The 22097-nt window shown below is 52.7% G+C and overlaps 1 protein-coding gene across 3 annotated transcripts in view; it reads right to left on the bottom strand.

Moving 5' to 3' along the window:
• Positions 1-22097, bottom strand: part of KCNQ1 (potassium voltage-gated channel subfamily Q member 1) — a 348883-nt gene that overhangs the window by 76895 nt on the left and 249891 nt on the right. For all 3 annotated transcript variants that reach the window (XM_065881697.1, XM_065881696.1, XM_065881695.1), the window contains one exon: positions 918-993. In XM_065881697.1, the coding sequence (XP_065737769.1) occupies positions 918-993 (76 nt within the window). The remainder of the gene's footprint in view (positions 1-917; positions 994-22097) is intronic.

A 22097-nucleotide genomic window follows, 5' to 3' on the forward strand; every position in this document is an offset into this window, starting at 1 on the left:
GGCTGGAACGAGCCAGCGTCAAGCCTTCAGCCTGGGGTGGGAGGTACGGCCCGGAGGGGGCTGGCTCTTGTCCCAGCCTCGCTGTGGCCTCCCAGGGGGCGTGAACAAGCCCCTCACTTGGCGAAGCAGGCCCAGGGGATGTGGGTGTTGGTTGGCTCTGGGCGACCCCCAGTCCTGGCTCCACCAAGGACTCACTTTTGAAAGGCACCGGTGGCCAAGCCTTCTGGAAAGAGAATGGCCTCCCCCAAGGGTCCCTGCTTCCTAAGGTTCCACGTTCTCAGAGTCAGGGCTGAGCTGGGCCCCGCTCCTCAGACGGAGGACGGTCCCCACGTAGGAAGGAGGGCACCAAGCCTGCCGCCAGCTGGCTTCCCCTGCGGGCTCCCAGGGGCTGCAGGAGACCCACCCCTGGCAGGAGTGCCGATGAGGAAGCCCACAGTCTCCAGCCCCGCCCAGCCAGAGAGACCCTACCTCTCCCTGCAAAGGTGGGCCACCCCGGGGCACAGAGCAGGGCTGGGTCTCCCCTCTGTTCTGACTCACACAGGGTGGGCGAGGGGGATAAGAGCCCTGAGCCGGCCTGGGACAGAGCACTTCCTGCCCAGGTGACGCAGGGTGGGCTCCGCACCCTCCCCGAGTCACTCCCACTCCTGTCTGGTGGGGGCGTGGGAGGAGCTAGCGAGCCCCCGGGCTCTGCGTGCCTCTGGGCTCTGCGCCGGGCCTCAGGGTCCAGGCCGATCAGGGAAGTGTCCCTCCAGGGTCTGCTGTCTTGGGGACGGATCCTGAAGTCATGGCAGGGTGTTTGACGGGTGAAGGGTCGGGTCTCAGATATGGCAGGGTATGGGGACCCCGCAGCCTGCGCTGTGGGTGGGAGAGGGGCTTTCAGGGTGGACCAGGGCAGGAGGGCTGAGTACAGGACTCACCTGGAATTTCTTCTTGGCCACAAAATACTGCATACGCCTGATGACCTTGATGGTGGCCCGGTGATGCTCCCGCAGCCTGCAGTGGAGAACGGGGAGGAGGGCGTGAGTGCGGGCCAGATGGTCATCCCACGCCCACCACTCTCAGAGGCTCGGAGGCTTCCCAAATGTGCCCCCCATCCCCGGCAAAGGGCTGGGCCTTTCCAGAAACAAGGAGAGCGTTCAACCCCCTCGGATGGGGACCTGCAAGCTCACATCCTGGTGGCAGGAGGAGAGGCTGAGGCCAAGAGGCTTTAAATTAGGGGGATGACCCTAGAGGGACCCTCGCCTTGCTTGTCGCTCAGAAGTGGGGTAGGAGTCAGGGTCCCGAGTTGGCAATGGCTCTGCCCCTCACTCACGGTAGAGCCACAGAAGCTTCTTTCTACCCTTGGGCCTTCTGGCTGCTCACTAGTAGCGTGGGGAGGGGGTACAGACAGATGACAGCTAAGGCCCCTTTCAGCTGGAAGGTGTTATAGCCCGCCCACCGGTACCCACTTGGAAAACGTAGGGCTGGCGGACGAATTAGCCAGGGAGAGTTAGCACCTGAGCCACCCTGTTAAGGAGACCGTGCAGTGTCCCCTCTGAAGTTCCTTCTAGAAACATCATTAAAAAGGGAAACACAACCGTTGATGTATATGTATATGTTCATAGGAAAAAGACCGGAAGGAAATACATCCACATGGAACCAGTGGGGATTTTCCTTCTGGCTCTGAAGCCTGCATCTGACCAGACCTTCTGCTGAGAACGCCACCACGGCTGTGTGATGGCTTTGAGAGCAAGGAAGACCCCAAGGGCTGAGATCCCAGAAGAGGAACGAACTGGGAGAGCCCACGTGTGCGTTTGTGCGTTTGTGCGTTTGCTGTGTGGGGCACACTAGCCGAATGGGAGGCAGGGGGCTCCCTGGGCCGGCAAGATAAACAGGAGTCCAGGGCTGCAAAGACATCCAGGACTTGATGGGCCAAGATCCTGGTGAATGGGGGGCCACAGAGAAGGAAGCCTCCTTTCACGCAATTTCCCCTTGAAGCATCTGTGAACTAAGCCGCACAGCATGGGGTGAGATTCTGAGAAACGGAGCAAGGAGCAGCTGCTAGAAGGATAAAAAGCTAAGCAGAGGCCTCCACAGACTCACGTCACCGGGGAGAGGAGAACTGCGATTCAGAGTCACCAAGGAGACGGGGTCCTGGCAAACACCCCAAGCTTTCAGATGAGACCTCCCAACCCTGCCATAGCCTCAAATCACCTCAATCCCCACCTGGAGCAAGGTGCTCTGTCCTGCACCTTTTGCACGCCAGAGAAAACGGAATTATCTGTAGGGATAAGATCATGGAGCCGCTATTCTGTTTTTAATACTCAACAGACTGAAAACAAATGGACAAAACAGACCACGGAAACAGATCTAAAGATGTGGTAGATTCAATGCCTTAAAGACTTGTAGCTCTTGCATCAAGGGATAGAGTTGGTTTTCTCACTGCTTGAATTTGGGCTGACCTTGACCCTTATTGTGATGAAAAGAATGCTGGGGAAGTCCCACCGTGTACAACTTGTGTGCTCTTGGAATGCGGTCACTTGAACCACCTCAGCTGGCTGGCTGGAGAGGCCACGTGGAGAATCACCGTGCTCTGGCCAAGAGCCAGCACCAAGCAATGGGCATGTGCGTTGAGGCCATCTTCGACCATCCGGCCCCGATAAGCCTCCAAGGGGACCGCAGCTGTGAGAGTCACCCCACGCAGAGCCAGCAGGACAGCCTCCCAGCGGAGCCGAGCCCAGATTGCTGACCCACAGACTCATGAATAAGGAAGGAGGCTAGCTGAGACCACCCAGTCACCACCAAGCTGCCGCCTGGACGAGCCAGGTGAGACCAGCGAGGTGAGGAGCCCAATATGCTGACCCACAGACTCAGGAGCAAACGGTTGCGTTGGCTTGCTTCAGAGTTTTTAGATAAGGACTTGAAAATAACCTTGATAAGTAGGTTCAAGAAAATAGATGACAAGATGGAGAATTTCACCAGAGAAGTAAAATCTATATGAAAAAGAAAGAAAGGAAATTCCAGAACAAAAAGGACACTCATGGAAATTAAGAAATGCAGTAGATGAATTTGCTGGCAGAGGAGAAGAGAATATTTGCGAATTGGAGAAAATAGCCAGGTTAGAGTATGGAGGGAAAGTAGAATTAAACATATAGGAAAAAAATGCAAGGCATATAGGATAAGGTTAGAAGTTCTAATACATGTAACACCTTAGAAGGAGAGGAGGTAAAATGGAGAACAAATAATTTTGAAGCCTCAGTGGCACAGAATTTTCCCCCAAATGATGGAAGACATCAGGCCACAGATTCAAACAGCTCTTTGGATCCAGCTGGAGAGAGAGACAAGGTACAACAGACCCAGGCCCATCAGAGTAACCCTGCTGGAGACCACAGGGAACATTGCAGAAGCTCTAAAGTCAGGGGGGTGGGGGTGAGAATGATGACACATTATCCTGATGGTTGACTTGTCAATGGAAAGGATGAAAGCCAGAATGACATCCTTAAAGTGCTCAAGGAAAATTCCTACCAACTTGGCATGCTATACCCATCCAATACGTTCTTAGAAATGAAGGTTCAAGTGAAAGAATCCAGTCACAAAAGGATAAACTCTGTATAGTTCCACTTGTATGAGGACCTAGAGTCATCAAGTCTACAGAGACAGAAAGTAGGATGGTGGGGCTGGGCCTGAGGGGAGGGGGATGGGGAGTGAGCGTTCAATGGGGACAGGGTGTCAGTTTGGGAAGACGAAACAGTTCTGGAGATGATGGTGATGGTTACACAACAACGTGAACGTGCTTAATGCCCCTGAATGATACAGTTAAAGATGGTTAAAATGATACATTTTATGTTATGCATATTTTCTACAATAATTATAAAAGAAGAAGGTGAAGGGCTTCCCTGGTGGCGCAGTGGTTGAGAATCTGCCTGCCAGTGCAGGGGACGCGGGTTCGAGCCCTGGTCTGGGAGGATCCCACATGCCGTGGAGCAACTGGGCCCGTGAGCCACAACTACTGAGTCTGCGCGCCTGGAGCCTGTGTTCCCCCACACAAGAGGCCGCGACAGTGAGAGGCCCGCGCACCGCGATGAAGAGTGGCCCCCGCTCGCCACAACTAGAGAAAGCCCTCGCACAGAAACGAAGACCCAACGCAGCAAAAAATAATAAATAAATAAATAAATTAATTAATTAAAAAAAAAAAAGAAGGTGAAAACTAGACCAAGAGAATTCACTGCTGGGAGACCTGCACTGAAAGAACGACTTAGGGGTCTCCCCAGGTAGAGAGCAATGATCCCAGAAGGATGCACAGAAATGCAGGAAGGAATTAAGAATGTAGAAAAGGACAGATATGTGAGAAAGTTTAAGTTAGTAAATTAAAGTGACTGAAATAATCATGATAATGTCTCCTGAGGTTTAAGGCATAGCTATAGCTAAAAATACATGGTAAAAATAGCATAAAAGGGAGGAGGCATCAGTGGAGATAAACAGTGGTGAGCACCATGTGTTGTCAGGGAAACGGTAAAAGTGCTCCTCTGAGGTCGACTCCAGTGAGTCAAGGATGTGTCTGATAATCTCTAGGCAACCACTGATGGAATAATAAAGGGCTGTGGAATTAACAAGCTAATAGGGGATAAAAATTAACTAATAACAAGTTTTGATTAACCCAAAGAAGCAGGAAAGGAAGTCGAAAGGAAGTGACGGAACAAGTGGGAAAAAGAAAAGTGAGATAGTAGATTGCATGCATTGCAGAGGGACTAAATATTCCAGTTAAAAAACCAAGATCGTCAGATGAGATTTAAAAAAACAATTTGATGTTGCCTATAAATATACTGAAATAGATAGGCAAAGAAATGTTGACAGTGAAAGGATAGAAAAAGACATACATTGGCGTTGCCCAATGAAAGCTAGTGCAGGTAAACTAATATAAGACAAAGAAGACTAAGTATTGGCAGAGATAAAGAGGGGATATTTCATCATTTAAAAAGCGGTCAAGGGAATTCCCTGGCCGTCTAGTGGTTAGGACACCATGCTTCCGCTGTAGGGGGCAGGGGTTCCATCCCTGGTTGGGGAACTAAGATCCTGCATGCCACGTGGCAAAAAAAAAAAAAAAGTGGTCAAAATTTGGTGGGAAGAGATCAATTCTAAATCCGTATGTACTTAACAACATGAGCTTCAAATATACAAAAGCAAAAGCTGGCAGAACTAAAGGTAAAAGAGAAAATCCACAATCGTGGTGGGACATTTGAATGCACCTCGGTGGGTAACAGATAGAGGAGCTGTGAAAACATCTAAAGAGAGACACGTCTGAACGAACCGAGGAGGAACTTGATGTGATCAACGCTTACAGAACACCGTGCTCAGTGCCCAAAGGGCATCTAAGCTTCCCAAGCACACAGGGAACATCTACCAGAAGGGACCGTGTGCAGGGCTTGAAGAGCAAGTTCCAACAAATTTCAAAGAAAGTAAGTCACATATGTATGTTCTCTGACCACAGAGAGATTAAGCTAGAAATGAATAAGAAAATGATAACTGGAAAATCCTTAAGCGTTTTGGAAATTAAATATCTCAAGGATCGAAGAGGAAATCTGATAAGAATTGAAAAATACTTTTAATTGAATCGTAATAAAAATGTTCCGTATCACAACTTACAGCTAAAATAAGTGCTTGAGGTACCATGAAACAGTGCTTAGAGGAAACCTTATGATCTTAAATCATATATTAAGAGAAGAGGGGAGGCCAAAGTCTGTCTCAAGAAGTTTAAACAATAGTAAATTAAATCCCAAGAAGGTAGATGGAAAGAGATAATAAAGATACGAGCACAATTCAATGAAATAAAAAATGAACATTTCGTTAAGGAAAATCAACAAAGCCAAAATCTGATTTTCTGAAAAGACTAACTAGAGATATTTTAAGAACCTATTTAGAGGATATTATAAATATAAAATCTTGATAGTTTAGGTAAAATAGATTAATTCCTAAAAACACCACAATATATAAAAGCAGACGTAAGAAGAAACTTAAAAATCCAAATTGCCCGATTTTAATTAAATAAATTAGATTTGGAATTCACACACAAAAAAGCCTTAGGTCTAGATGACTTCACCAGTAGATTCTTCCTTAAATGGGAAGAAATAATACCAATTTTATACGAATCTTTTTAGAGGATTTTTATGAGTCAGTATAACCTTGATATCAAAACCCGACAAAGATGCTTCAAGAAAGAAAAGTCACAGGCCAATCTCTCTCGTAAACATGGATGCAAATATCCTACCTGCATCACCAAGAAATTGAACCCAATGCCACATGTAAAGATAAATGACCAAGTGTAGTTCAATCCAGTTACGCAAGGTTGGTTTCGCAGCCGAAAACCAATCAACGTTATTCACCACATCAACAGAACAAGTAAGAAAACAACATATAAGCAACTCAAAAGATGCAGAAAGACATGTGATAAAACTCAAGACCCATTTGTAATTAAAAACACAACTCTTAGAGAACTAGGAATAGGAGGAGACTCCATTACGCAAAAAACAAACACAAAAGCAAACAAAATCTAAGCAAACATCATGCTTAATGGTGAAATATTCCTCCTGAGATGGGGAGTAAGACAAGGATGTTCGCCATTACCGTTTCTACTTAACATTATCCCCAAAGTCTCAGCCAGTGCATTGGGTGGGGGGGAGGGGGAAAGGAAATGAAAGATACGATAATTGGACAGGACAAAATAAAACTTCTGTCATTATTTGCAAATGACATAATCATATATGTTAAAAACCCCTTCAGAATCTTCAGATAAATTATTCTATTGCTAAATGAATTTAGAAAGAACACTGGTTTTAAAGATGATATACAAAAAGCAATTGTATTTCTCTATGTTAGTAACAAGCAACTAGAAAATGAAATAAAAAGATACCAATTGTAACAGCATCAAAACCCATAAAATACCTAAGAATAAATCTCCTGGAGGTGAACAAGACCTCTACACAGAAACATACTAGACATTAGTGAGAGAAATTAAAGAGGCCCTAAATCAGTTGAGGGTTATATAATACGTTTATAAATTGGAAGACTCAATATTTGTTAAGAGGTGAGTTTTGAGGTATGGGTCAAGTGTAATTCCAATCAGAGTGCTTTTATTTATTCATTTCTGGGGGGGCACAATTTTCAAGCTGATTCTAAAATATTGGTGAAAAAGCAAAGGGCTAAGGTAGACAAGACAATTTTGAAGAACAACGAAGTCGAGGACTCACACTGCCAGTTTAAAAGGTACTGTAAAGCTACCGCGATGAGTAGAGTATATTAGAGAGATGTGGTATTAGAATACGCTTTTGACACAGCCGTATTAGGTAGAGGATAGATCAGCGGGACAGAATAAAACATTCAGAAGCACAAACACGCATGTGTGGTCACTGTGTTTATAACCGGGGCACTACTGCAATCCAGTGGGGGAAAGAATGTTCTCTTCAGTCAATGGTACTGGGACAATTTGGATAGCTGTATGCAAAAGATATGAACCATGATCCCCGCCACACAGCAGTCACAAAATTAATTCATGTTAGATTTTAGATCAAAGCGTGCAGGCAGAGACCATCAGACCTCCAGAAGAGAGCAGGAGAGTATCTTTATGACCTTGGAAGATTTCCCCAAACACAAGCCACACTGACAACAACAACAAAATTCGACAAATTGCCCTTCCTTAAAATTAAGACCTTCTAGACATCAAAAGACATCATTAAAGGAATGAACAGATGCTCTACAGGCCAGGAAGGGATATTTTCTGGTAAAGGACTTGTAGCCGGAATATATTGAGAATATGCCTACAGATCAATAAGGAAAAGACCACATAATTGAAAAAGATGATTTGAACAGGCGCTTTCCACATAGGATGCCCAAACGTCAGTAAGCCCATGAGAAGGCGCTCAACATCATGAGCTATTAGGGAAATGCAGATGAAAACCCGAAAGGGGTACCCATATACGCTCGCTAAAACGGCCAAACTTAAAAAGGCTGACAACATCCAGTGTCGCAGACGCTGTGGAGTGACAGACGCCCATGCGCTGCTGGTGGGAACGTGTGTTGGTTCACTTTGGAAAGCTGTTTGGCTGTAGCCTTGGGACCTGGCATTTCGTATTCTCCAGATACTTAATCCAGAGAAACGAGTGTTCACGTCCACCAAAGATATCTATCAGGATCTTTACAGCAGCTTCCCTCATAGGAGGGCCAGCCAGTGACAAAGCCGTATATGCAAATACGGTTCCGTGCAGGCTCAAGAACAGGCAAGACTGTTCTACGGTGAGAGAAGCCAGGATAGGGGTTACCTGTGGCGGCAGGGGTGGGGGGCGTCGGGGGAGGCTTCCCTGGGGAGGTGGGAAGGAAAGTGCTGGTGGGACGGAAGTGTTCTATGTCCTGACCTCGTGGGTTTTTATGTAGGGTATATATACGTAAAACTAAGCTGATCTGTTCCTGCAGGATTTATGCACTTTACAATAAATAAATCATACCATAGTTTTTTAAAAAGCCTTTCAAGATAAGCAGCTTTTAAAGTTCTCAGGGACAGGTGGTTTCTACTTAGCCCAGAGTTGGCCACTTTTGAGCGCAGAGCATATGAGATGCTCTCCAGTGAGGCCAAGGCCCCCCATGTTACTGGACGTTACTGGACGTTACTGGACGGTGGGCCAGGCCCATGTGCAGAAGGCACTCATGTCTGTGTCCCCGCATCTCCTCCGACTGGGGCTCACCTGAGCACATGCATTCACAGGGGCCCCCTGTATGCAGCACCCAGGCCTGGTGACACTCATGCACCTACATGGGAGGGGGCGGCAACTTACATACTTCAGGACACACGCGCGCGCGCGCACACACACACACACACACACACACACACGGGCTTGGAGGGGGAGCCAAAGCAGGCTACGGGAGGCCCTGAGATTCCTCCTCTGGGGCTTGGGCCACTGGCCCCATGAGCCCTTCACCCCCGGCCTGAGTCCCGGGAGGGGATGTCCCCTGGCCTCAGGTTCCCGCCTCTTGCAGTCCCCCCAGGTGGTGTGTGAGCAGGCAGTGGGCGGGGCCTCCACAGGTGCCCCACTGGGAAGGGCCCCACTGGCTGTGCCCGCCGAGGCCTGGACGAGGCCCGAGGTTCTCAGATCCCACTTCACTTGAACAAAGGACCGCACCCAGTGACTGCCCCAGTGGCCTCCAGAGGCTGCCGCCACCCTCGCCTCTGCCAGGTCCACGGAACAAAGCCATGGCCTTTGCAACCAAGCAGCCCCCCAGGCCGATGGGAAGCCAGGGCTGGGGACACTGGGGCCCGGCCAGCTCCGCTCAGGCCTGCTGTGGCCTGGCCCCTGCTCTGGTGACAGCCCCATGGCCAGCCTCTCTGCTGGACATAAAGACTCTGCGGTCTCTGGGGAAGGGCCTGGCTGGCCCCTCTCTCTGAGGGCCTTCTCCTCTCTCCAGGCTGGGCTTGGCCCGGGGAGGGGGTGAGTGCCCTTTTCTGGTGGCTCCAACACCGGGCAGGTGGGACGGGCAGTAGGACTCACCTCAGGCACACTGAGCCCCGCGGGAGAGCGCGCGTCCCCTTCCCTCTGTCTGAGAAAGGAGGCACCCTCCGCCACCCCTTCGACAAAGAGGAGGACCCGGATGGATATTCGATTTTTATCAATGCTTTTTCCACATCACTGGATAGGATCGTGAGAGTTTTCTCTGCGGCCTGTTGATGTGATGGGTTATGTTAATGGAATTCTGAATATTGAACCGGCCGGGTTTATCTGGAATAAATCTCACTTGGTTGTGGTGTTTCATTTTTTTATCCATCATTATAGAGTTGGTTGTTCTCTCTCAGTAATGTAGAAAACCCCCAGGAACCCACTGCTCAGAATAAAAGCTAGACCCCGACAGCCCCCAATTCAACCATCCCCCTGCCTCTCCCACCCTGGGGAGCCATCGACCTGAATCCATGTCCTTCACGCCTTGCTTTCCTGATTATATAACTTCATCACACTTACATATATCCAAAAAAGGGCATATAGTTTTTATTTTAGTGATTTAAACTTTATAGAAACGTATTATGCTTTTCCCTGGGCTTATGTTGCCAAGACCCGCCCACACGGTTCTGAGTCACTCTGGTTCGTTCGTTTTGACTGGTGGAAAGGACACCTCTATGTGGACATTCCGAGTACATTCACTCTCCCTCCTGGATGGGCACGTGGCTTGGTGAGGGCAGGACGACACGCACTCCTGGTTACCTTCTCCGGCTGGGCACGGACTGGAGTTTCCTCAGGGTGAGTACCCAGGCGTGCCACAGCCGGGTCATCGGTATGTGAAATTGCACCTTACAGGTGATACCGCAGTGTCCTTCCTACTAAGAGGTGGCCCTACTAAGCATCCCACCAGGGGTTCAGGAGAGACCCGGGGCCCCACATTGCCCCACATCCCCGTCTGCTGCCCTAGTGATCAGGCTTCAGGATTTACACCGGATGAAACCAGTGTCAGCGATGCTCTCACACACTGACTGGCCATGTGTCCTCCACTGTGAAAGGCACAGCCCTGGGCCATTTTTCTGTTCAGTTATTTGTGCACTTATTGATTAGTCTGATGTAAATTGTCTGTCTTTCCCTCTCCCTCCCTCCCTCCCTCCCTCCTTTCTCTCTCTCTCTCTCTCCCTCCCTCCCTCCCTCCCTCCTTCCCTCCCTTCCTATCTCTCTACCTACCAACCAACCAATTCTTTGTCAATTCATGTATTGGGAATACCTATTCCTGTATTAGGCAGTAAAAGGCTTCCCAAAGATGTTCTAATCCCCAGAACCTATGAATGTGTCACCTTACGTGGTACAAGGGACTTTATGGATGCAAGTCAGGTGCCGCACCTTGAGATGGGTAGAGTATTCTAGATTATCCAGGTGGGCCCGATTAGACATTTGAGTCCTTAAAAGTGGGGCCTTTCCCAGCTGTGGCTGAAAGAAGCCGTGACTGTGGGAAAGAGGCCAGAGAGCAGCAACGTGACGGCTTTGAAGGTAGAGGAAAGGGCCAAGGACCCTTTAGAAGCTGAAAAAGGTCAGGCATGGATTCTCTCCTGGGGCCTCCAGAAGGAACCAGTCCTGTGATACCTTTCAGACCCTCAGGCTGTGTGGGACTTCTGACCTACAGAAGAACCAAAAGAGGATAAATGCATGTTGGTTGAAGCCACTAGGTTTGAGGGAATTTCTTACAGCAACAATAGAAAACTAGTGCAAATCCCACTTTGAAATTTATCTTTTCACTTTTTTAAGGTGTCTTTCAATGAACAGAAGTGCTTATTTTACAGAAACAAATTTATTAATATTTTTCTTTCATAGTCAATGCTTTTGTGTCTCACGTGAGAAATATTCCTTTATGCTAAGTTTTGAAAGATACAAACTAACATATTTTCTAATGGTTATAAGCTTTGTATTTGACATTTCATTCTTAGGCCCATCTGGAGTGAATTTTTGAATATGGTGTGAGGTCGGGGCCCAACTTCACTTTCTCATTATGAATAATCACCTATTCCAGCGACTGGCAATGCCATTTTGATCACACTCAAAAACCTCACATTTGTGCAGGTCTTTTCTGGGCTCTCTATTCCACTGGGCTAATGATCGATCCCTGCACCCACACTGCAGCATCTGAGTCACTATGTGTTACACCATATGTCCTGGTACCTGGAAGAAATGGTCTTTCCCTGAGCTTCTGAAAAAGGTCTTGGTATTCGTGGCTCCTTATTCTTCCACAGAAATTTTTGAATCATCAAATTATGTTTCATGGGAAAAAAAAAACCTATTGGGGTTTTTATTGGAATTATACTGAATCTATGGATGAAGGAGGAAGAAATGAATTGACATCTTTATAACACTGTCTCTTATTTATGAATATGGTATATCTTTCCCTTTATGTAAGTTTTTGAAATCTCTAAATAAAGCAAAAATTTTGTTCTTTAAAAAAAACCTAACAAAATAGATAAAGCTCTGGTGAGACTGAGAGAAGATAGAAATAAAAATATTATAAAAGAAAATAAGGAAACATTACAACTAGGGATTTGAAAGCTAATAAAAGAATATTCTCAAAAACTATATGCCAGAAACTTTGGAAAACCTAGACAGGAACGGCTATATTCTCAGGAAAATATCTAACTCAATAGAACGGACTCAGGATGGAACAAAACATTTGAATAAGCCTACAACTACTAAAGGTATTAAAGTGGTGGTTAAAATATCTTCCCACAAGAAAAAGCCAGGGCCAGATGGCTTTATCCCAAATTGTACTAAACTTTCAAGGAACAGATCATCACAATTTTATACAAACATCTTAAACTGAATGAAAAATGAAAACATGTCAAAATTTGAGGGATGCAGCTAAAGCAGGTCTCAGAGGGAAATTTATAGCATTCAATGACATAGTAAAAGAAAAGAAAAGTCTTAAATCAATGATCTCAGTTTCTACCTTAAGAAACTAGAAAAAGAAGAGCAAATGAAACCCAAAGTAAGCAGAAGAGTGGAAATGATAGCAATATAAGCAGAAATGATTGAACAAGGGAGGAGGGCGTTGCCCTTGTCAGAGATGTGGGCTGCTGTGCTCAGCTGAAGCCATAGAGGACCAGCCCCTTGCTGACTTCATCCCTGAAGGTCTGCACCCAGGAACATTTCCATGAACCGCCTTCTGGTCTCCCAGAACACTTGCTCTTTTGCCCCTGGAAGTGGCTGATTGTGGGGACTCTCCCTTTCAGGTCTTTCCAAAGGAAGGGGTTTGGGGACGGTGTGCAGAGACAGCAGGTTGCTGTCACCTTTCCCTTTGAGGCCTGGTATGTGTTTGTTGCCCAGTGCCGGCTCTGATAGGAAGGCAGGGTGTCCCCGTCTCAGGCCCGGGGAAGCAGAGCCTCGTGACTCGTGGCTCGGCCTCCCTGCTGGCGGCAGTGCTGAGGGCAAGACTGCAGTGTGAGCTCTGTCCCCGTGACAGCCCAGTCACCCTCCTGCCCCGGCTCTGGTTTCTGTTGGGGGGAGGGGCGGGGGGAAGCCCAGGCCCCCTCGCCCCCAACCCAGCTCAGTCTGGACTCTGTGTCCGAGTCTTGCCCACCCGGGGTTGGCTGGGGGCTCGCTGCCCTGCTGTCTTCCCGTCCCGCCCTTGACCCATCCCACCGGGCCAGCTCTGGCTTCCGGCTCTGGATGCCTGCCCGAGGGCCGGGGGGAGTCTGTGGTTGAGTCAGGCGACTTCTTTAGAGATAGCACCCTGCGGGGTGAGGGTTTTGCAATCCTGAGACTTCAAACCAGCCCGCCCAGCGTGCATGGCCCACTGGCTTCTGACAAAAACAGCTCAGGATAGGCTGTGAAGTGCCCCGGCCTGGCCCCGCCTGGCTCTGAGAAGCAATCGAAGGACGGGTGGACCAAGGGGCCACTGTGCCTGTCTTCTGCTGACCCTGAGCTGAATGTAGGGTGGCTCCATAGCTGGCCAGCCGTGGCTACCTCTGACAGGGGTCAAGGCCGGTGCTGCTGGTGGACGGGGCCCAGCCCAGGCACGATGGGGGCTGAGTCTGCAGCTTTCTCTGCAGCCCACCCTCCCACCATGCCTCCCACGTCCACCAATCCCTGCCACATCCAGGGCCGTGCTCACGCCCACTTGGAGGGCCCTCCCTCACCTCCTTCCTGGTCACAGCCCACCCTCATTCACGTCCAGCCACACCCCTTCCCCAGGGAGGTGTCGGGTGGCCACACTCCCCTGCTGTGATGGCACCCGGGAGCCCCAAACACCGACTGTAATCAAATGATCACCGTGTAATTCATGGTCGCCGCTGGGGCTGAGACATGTGGCCCAGATATTCCCCACGTCCAGCTCGGAGCTTGGAGGCAGGAGCAGGCGATCAGCCCTGGCCTGAGAGCCCCAGAGCCCCCAGGCCCCCATGTTCTGGGGAGGAAAGTCTAGAAGACTCTGCTCATCTGTGAAGATGCAGGGGGGCTCCGGCCCTGAGATGGGCGTGTATCCCTTCAAAACTCAAGTCATATCAGGAGTGGGGGCTGAAGATGGTTAGGACCTGCCCGCCCCCCCCCCCCCGCCCCCACGCAAGGTGACTGTGGAAAAATGCAGCTGAGCTGGGAACCGGGGTCAGCACACACCTTGGGACAAGGCACACATCTCATGGTGGGGACAGCTCACTGCGGTGGGAAATCCCTTGGGGTCTCGTTTCACTTCACTTCACTCCCTCTTTCACCCATTGGTTTGTTCCTTTGGCCGGGGGCACACATTCAAGAAACTTCTCTGCCCCTCTGTCTGAGGCTCGCTCTATTACAACACGAGGAAGTGAGGTGTCTGCTGGCATTGTTTTCGCTCGTTCGTTTGTTGTTTTTGCAAATCATACAGGTGCTAAATCTTGTGGAATCTAAAAGAAGGCGACACATAAACTTATCTACAAAACGGAAATAGAGTCACAGACGTAGCAAAGAAACTTATGGTTACGGGGGTGGGGGTAGTAAGGCGGGGAGGGGAGGGATAATTTGGGAGATTGGGATTGACACATACACACCACTATATATAAAATAGATAACTAATAAGGACCTACTCTATAGCACAGGGAACTCTACTCAATACTCTGTAATGGCCTATATGAGAAAAGAATCTAAAAAAGAGTGGATGTATGTGTATGTACAACTGAATCACATTGCCGCACACCTGAAACCAACACAACATCGTAAATCAACTACACCGAATAAAAATTATTTCAAAAAACGGGCAGAGGACTTGAATAGGCATTTCTCCAACGAAAAGACACGGATGGCAAATAACAGGTAAAGAGACGCCCAGTGTCATCGCCGCGAAGGACACCCAAGTCAAAGCCACTTCACACCCGCCGGGACAGCTACCACGAAAAGACGAGAACAAATATTGTCAAGAGTGCACGGCTGGTGGGAGTGAAAGATGGGGAAGCCGCTGTGGAAAACAGCCTGGAGCTTCCTTAAAAAATGTGAGGCCTGGAATTATCACGTTTCCCAGCAATTCCTTCCACTTGCAGTGAAATGCCCAGGAGAAATGGAAACCCATGTTCACACAAGAACTTGTACGTGAACGTTCGTAGTGGCTTTGTTCCTCATAGTCTAGAGGTGGCAATAACCCAAGTGTCCATCAACCGACGAACGGATAAACAAAATGTGGCATATCCATCCAATAGAATCTTATTCAGCCATAAAAAGGAATGAAGCGCTGACACTTGCTACGCCACGGGTGAAACTTGAAAACAGCGTGCTGAGTGTAAAAAGCCGGGCACAAAAGACCGCATATTATAGGATCCCATGTACGTGAAATGTTCTGAATAGGCAAATCCACGGAGATGGAAAGGAGATGAGTGTTTGCCTGGGGCTGGGGAGCGGGGGTGGGGAGTGACGGCTGACGGGCGCAGGGTAGCTTTTTGGGGTGATGAACGTGTTCTAAAATTAGGCAGTGGTGACGGTTGTGCAACTCTGTGAATACGCTAAAACCGGCTTTCAGAGGTGTGGCTGATCTTCCGAGATCACTCTTGACAGCAGGTGCTGGGAGGGAAGGAGCTGGTGTCCCTGGGGACAAGGGGATGGGGAAGGGTTGGGAGCCTTGGGGACGCCCCCAGCCACCCTGGCTCTGGCCAGGGCACAAGCGTCTTTGGGGAGGGACCTTACCTCCGCGTGCTTCACGGACACGGCTTGGCTGCCTCGGGGGTGCAACTGGGCTTGGCCTCCCTCCCTCCCCGGATGCCGCGGAGGCCCCTAACTCCCCGTTCTGGCTCAGCCGCCCCACTTCCAACCCATCCCCCACCATGTGGCTGCCAAAGGACCCGTTTTGATCGAAGGCGCATATCACAGACCTTGTTACACCTCCCCGCCGCGCCCCCCTCACCCCGCCCCAGCTCCAACCGCCTGCCAAGGGTGTGCAAACTCCGAGGGTGACCTGCTGGGTCCTTCACAACCAGGCCCAAACAGAACAAAACGTTCGGTGCTCTGGGCAGCTTCCGAGGTTATGCACCTTCTCTCTCTCTCCCCTAAATCGTTTCACACGCGAAACACTAAACACGTTGGGTTCTCAAGTCTTCGGAAGATTGTTTTCGTATCAGTGATCCAAAAGTCAGAGCAATCGCACGCTGGCCCCCAAGCCCGGGCCTGTGGAGCGGATGCTACCCCCTCCCCTCAACCAGGTGGCAGAGAAATTCTTCGAGGACCTCAGGACAGGTGACTGAAATGGATTTGGCAATGGCTTTGAAATGGTTTAACTTATTTCAACACACCCCAGAACCAAGGGAAAGAAGTACATTCTCTGCTTCTTTAAGATCAGGGCATCCGACTGGACCCCCAGAGACCACCCAGCACAGATCGGACCACCCAGCAGCTCAGTTCAATTCAGTTCCGTTTGGTGTACGTCACCTCCAGTTAACGCACTCGGCTTGGGTCAGGTGACCTCAGTGAAGCTGAAAGCCCACCTCAGGCAACTCGACTCCATTCAGCTCAGCGCAGACCGAGTCAACCCAAGTCAACTTCCCAGGGAGTTGAAACCAGCCGGGCAGGAGAGTGACCACCGCTGGGGACATCCTGGGCCAGACGAGCCGTGAGGATGGAAAAGCCAAAATACAGAGACCTCAAGACGGTCAGGAGTGGCCCAGGTTCCAGAAAGCACCACCCCCATCACTAACCCTGGACAGGGTCAGAGAAGAGAGTGGTGGATGGGCTGGTGGTCTGGCCAGCGAGGTGACACTTTTGGGGAACACTGCGGATTACAGAGTGTGGGGATAGTGCCCGTCTGAGGAGCCTGAGAGCATCCAGGGCAGCAGGAGACACAGGCAGGTGGCGGGAGATAGCGGTCAGCAGGGAGGACGGCGGAGCGAGGGCCGGGGACGGGAGGGAGCGACAGAAGGAAGGTCCATGTGGCGGGTGGCCCAAGTGAGGGCAGTAGGAGGGGCACAGGGGGAGGCCGGGAGAGTGGGCAGCGCTGTGCTCGGTGCCCAGTGGAACAGGGCACCATCAAACTCCAATAGTGAGGACAGAAGTGCTGACCACAGCGGTTGCAGCTAGCAGGGATTGGGTGGCACCAAGCGGCACGTTTCCCGAGGGTCACTCCGTCCCCACGCTAGCCCGACGCGCAGCACTCAGGGGCCTCGTTTTGTGGGGAGAAATGGCAGCCTCTGCAGGGTTCAGCCCCTTGCCGTGGTGACCTTTCCTGACGCACTGTTGCCCCTGCCTCGCACAGATCCATCCTAGCGCTCACCGCTGGTGCTGTCACCTGGGCAGGGGCACGGCACCCAGAGGTGGACGGCTTGCATGTAAAAGCTGCCGCTGACACTGGCCGAGGGCTGCCTGGGATGGCCTGGGAGGTGTGGAAGAGCCAGAATTTGGGGCCCACGGAGAACATGAACATGGCCGGGAGGGGCTGACTTGGCTGTGACCCTGGGCGACCAGGTCTGGGACCTCCACCACGGCTCCCCAAGACAACGGGCGAGACTCGAGTCCTTACATCAGGGAAAAGGTTTCTTGGGGGTGGGACGTGCCACTGCCGCCCACTCGGGACACCTGGCTCAATCCCCACCTGCACCTGGCTGCTGGAGACCCCTGCCCCACGAGCCGGGTCCTCTTGCAAATGTCGGCGTCGTTTCCTCCTCAGAGCCCAAAGCTCTCTTTGGAAAGGGCGCGAGTGGATGGGGGGTGTGAGAGCCCCACACAGATCCCCATGCTGGGTTTCAGCTGGTTCCAGCAAATTCCTGGAGCTTTGGAGGCCTTAGGAGCTGGAGGGACCACAAAGGACAGCGCAGACCAGGACTGAGGTTTCCCCATAACAAGGACGCGGCCTCGGAGTGAAGTGGAGCCCGGGAAAGCCGTCACAGCTGCGCAGCTCTGCGCTCTGGAGATTACGGGGTATTGAGAAATCACTAGGACCAGGCCCTGGCCCTTCCTGGGCTGTGGGGAGAGTGGTCCCCGGGCCCCGGTGGGGTGCCCTAAACTGGGTGGGCAGCCTGAAAGTCTGAGGCTGCCCGGGCAGGGCTGCTGGGAAGGAGCCAGTGAAGAAACGCATCTTCGTCCCGGCTTTGTCCCCGGAGGGGGGGGCGGGCGAGCAGACAGAGGGAGAGAGCCTGGGTGTGAGCAGACGGCTGGGGAGAACCCCATTTAAATCCTGGGGAGACTATGAGGACGTTTGTTGCAGCCTGTCAGCCCTCATTAAGTTAATGGAACTGGCGAGTTGGCCTGCTTCCAGCGCGCCAGAGAAAGAAAACAAGAAAAGTGTTTTCAGGAAAAGAGCCGGGGGTCCCATTTCGCTCGCAGCCCCCGGGAGATTATGAGCCAACAGTAATGGCCTCGCTGAAATGACTTATTGGGAACTCGTTGATTAAAGCAACGGAGAGAAAACCCCTGACGTCGAGGAAGAATTACACGGGCTTCTTACTGATTTTCGTCTAATAGGAAAGTGACTTGTGAGCGTTTCCTTCCGGAAGCCTCGTGAATTACGTACCAACCCGGTCAGGACAGAGTGTCTACGGCCACTCGGGTTCCGGGCAGGAAAGGGAAAGACTCAGAGTTAAAACCGGGGCTATTCCACGTAGACCCGAGGAATAGGGGTTCTCCAGATGGGTGAGCCTGGGGGTCAGGACCCAGAAGGTCCTGCCAGGCTCCCGGGGCGTCTTAGGAGGGGCTGAGCAGGCCTGCTGTGGGGAAGGAGGTGCTGTGTGCAGCCCCGCCCTGCCCCTGGGGGCCCTGCTTTCCTGCTCTCAGGCATGAGGAACGGGCGAGTCACCCCCTGAGGTTGTTACAAAGCGCGATGCTCTTTCTAGCCCCTTCCCCCCCCGACGGAAAGCTGATGCGGGTTTTGCCCGGGGGCGCTGATGGTGGGATCCCTGCACCAGTGTCTGGGGGCAAAGCCCGCGTTAAGTGTCCCGCTGTCTTCCCCCTCGCCCTGCCAGGCCACCCACAAGTCTGCACCCCAATCTCTGGTGACCACGGCCCCTGGGCTGAGGACCCCACCTTTCCCAGAACACAAGGCGAGTCTCAACCTCCCCAGAGGCCCCGCCTCTGGCTGTTCTCAGCACAGACCTGGACTCGGGGCCCCTGCAGAGCTCGGCTGGGGGTCTGGCCGGGCTTCACCCACCCTGTTCTCACCCACCGACAAGCACCTGCTGTGAGCCTCGCCCTGTGCTTGTAAACCATGCTCTGCCTGTTCGCTGTCCCCACGGTACAGACGAGGACGCTGCAGGCCAAGGGGGCAGAGCCGACTGCCCACCGCACACAGCTCGGGAGAGGCACAGCCCTGTCTTCAGACCCCCATCCCCTCCCAGACTTGCAGGGCTGAGTCCCCGGACTTGGGGGCACATGTCCTCGCCTGTCCCCAGATGAGGCCTCAACCCCCCCAGGTCCCTCCCACCTTGGACCCCAATCTCCTGGGCTTCTGGTTGAGTTTTGGGGTCATTTTGCCCTTGCAGAGCCTGCACCCCCTGGAAATCATGGCATCCACCGATCCTTCCTGGAGGGGTGCTGGGGGGACAGGCCTCCGGATCAGGGGTGAAGCAGCTGAGCTGGGGATCCTGGTGAAGCCCAGCCAGGCACTGAGCCTCCTTCCTCCCAAAGCCCCTTTCACACTAACCGAGGGGCCACCAGGCAGCTTTGGACGCCAAGAACGACCGCAGGGACTTGCTGGGGTCAGCATGCACCCCCTCCCCTTGCTCTGGGGGCCTCGACCCTCCCCCTCCCATCCCAACAGCTCATGTCTGACCAGCACAGAGGGCGAGAGATGGCCCCTCAGTCCATGGTTAAACTCAGGGACGAGGTGACGGCTGCAGAGTTGGGGAGGTGGGTGCTCCTCGCGGCCGGGGGGCCCACGCACCCAGCCGTCACCGGGGCGCTGCTCACCTGACCAGAACAACCACAGAGCTCACAGCAGAGGCGAGAAAGGCCCAGCGTGTCTGTCTCACATGACAGATGACCTGAGGCCCCGAGAGGGAGGGATGGCCTGGGGCCCCTGGGGAGCCAGGAAGCAGCGGGAAGCAGCAGGAAGCAGCCGGGCCCTGTGCACTGTGACCGCCAGGCCTGGTGTGACAGTGGGGGCCCCCCTGCAGTGGCCCCGGGTGGCCTCTGGGGCCTCGTTTGCACACTCTGGGCCTCAGTATCCCCACCCGTAAGTACAGAGGGCATCAGAGACCCCATGTTCCAGGCTGCCTGGGGACTCCCACGCCTCTGGGTCAGCGCTGGGCCCGGACCCCCCGCCTGGAGCCCAACTCAACTGGAGGGAGTGTCGCACAGGGCACAGCTCCAGGCCGAGAGTCTGTGGCGGGGTGGGGAGGCGCCTGGGCGGCCCAAAGCCATGCAGTCCCATGACGGCCCCCAGCTCCAGCCCCCTCCTACCATGTCCCCCCAGCACACACCACCACTCCCCCTGGACAAGCAGGGCAGGTGCAGCCCCCCGGGTCCACGCGGAGAATGGGGCATGTGGGTCCCGCCAGGGTGAGCCATGGGGACAGGGGCACTCTGGCTTGGCCAGCGCTCCCGAGGGGCGCTTTCTTCTCCCGGACCCACGGTCCAGGGACACAGGAGACTCCGCCCCATCCCCGCCTTACTCAGGGAGCTGGGGGTTGGTGGGGGGGGGGTCTTTCCTGTTGGGTCCGGGCTGCTCCTGGGCCAGGCCGAGGGCAGAGCTGGCCTCTCACCCAGCCCTGAGGGCCGAGTAGGGGGGTGAACTGACTCCTGCAGATCAGATACTGTTTTCAGGGCCCCAGGCCTGAGCGGTCTTCTGGAGAATCCCCCTGTGGGTGGTGAGGGAGCCGCTGGCTCCTGGTCTGTTTCTGGGACGGCTCGCTCCAGCTGGAGGGATGTTTTGAAATGCAAACGTTATCACTCCTATCTCCTGATGTCTGAGGAAGCCGGCTCCCCAGGCTGGGCTGCCTGCACACCCTGACCCTCACCACCCTGGCCTGGACATCCTTCCCCGGCTGCTCTCTACTCCCCCTCCTCCAGGAGTCCTCTGCCCGTCCTGCCCTCTCCAGCCTCGGGCCCTTCTGTGGAACTTCTGCCCGGTGCACCCACGCCTCCCTGAAGCCGTGTTCCTTTGCTCTGGGGCACATGGATGGGGCTACAGCACATTTCTGGACGGCCCCGGCTCTCACGGCCGCTTTCCCAGTGCTGGACCCATAGCGAGTGCCCGGCAAACAAGGACGAATGGACGGGCGCTGGGCTGCTCCAGGCCAGGCCGACAGGGACGGGGCACTGGGCTGCGGGGGCGCGGGCGTGCTGGGCTGAGGGGCAGAGCGCTGGGCAAGGCGCTCCCAGGGCCACCACCCGGCCCTCTGCCTTCCCCTCCCCCCAAAGGAAAGGAGAGGTTAATAAACCAATTACTTTGGGCAACGAAGCAAAATAAGTCCCATTAAAGTAATTAACGTCCTTTGCACAGCCCCCATTGGAGAGGACTAATAAATTGGGGCTTTGTCACCATCCGGTAATTTCTTTCTAAGGCGTTTCTTCATCCCCATCCAACAGCACAGTTTAAGGCTCTGTTAATACTTTTAAGACGGGCTCAATGCCAGACTAATTAGATTTGCATTTCCACCATGGGCCAGGCTAGGCTCGCATGTACCCAATGAAAGAGGCCCAAGGACCCCGCCAGGGCCCCGGGGACAGCACCCGCCTTTGAGAAGGGGCCATGTGTGGATTCCCACGTCTGGCCTGACACTCCGTCTGCCTGCCCAGCTTCCCCGCCCCCGCAACTAGGGTCACGGCTCTGATCCAGCAGAGGCCAGACCTCATTCTCCAGAGGGTCCCTTCCTGAATCTGCCCACCCTGGGGCTCTCAGGGGTCCACCGCAGAGACAAACTCTGGCAGGTCCGAGGAGCCAGTACGGGAAGGGGGAAGAAGGACAAGTGGATAGTGGAGAAACCTGCTGCGTGCTGACTCGGCCAGCACCGTGACAAGCGTGCCCTCACGACGGGATGAGGGCACTTCACCTACGGGGGCTTCCTCCCCAAAGCACTCGACCCTAGTCCGCCCACGAGAGAGAGAGCAGACAATTCCCAATAGAGCAGCATCCCCCCAAACACCTGACGGTCCTCCTAAAAACTCTCAAGGTCGTCGAAAGCCAGGGATGTCTGAGCAACTGTCACAACCAAGTGAGCCCGAGGAGAGGTGACGACT

Source organism: Phocoena phocoena, chromosome 8 (genome assembly GCF_963924675.1).
Source record: "Phocoena phocoena chromosome 8, mPhoPho1.1, whole genome shotgun sequence".
NCBI lineage: Eukaryota > Metazoa > Chordata > Mammalia > Artiodactyla > Phocoenidae > Phocoena > Phocoena phocoena.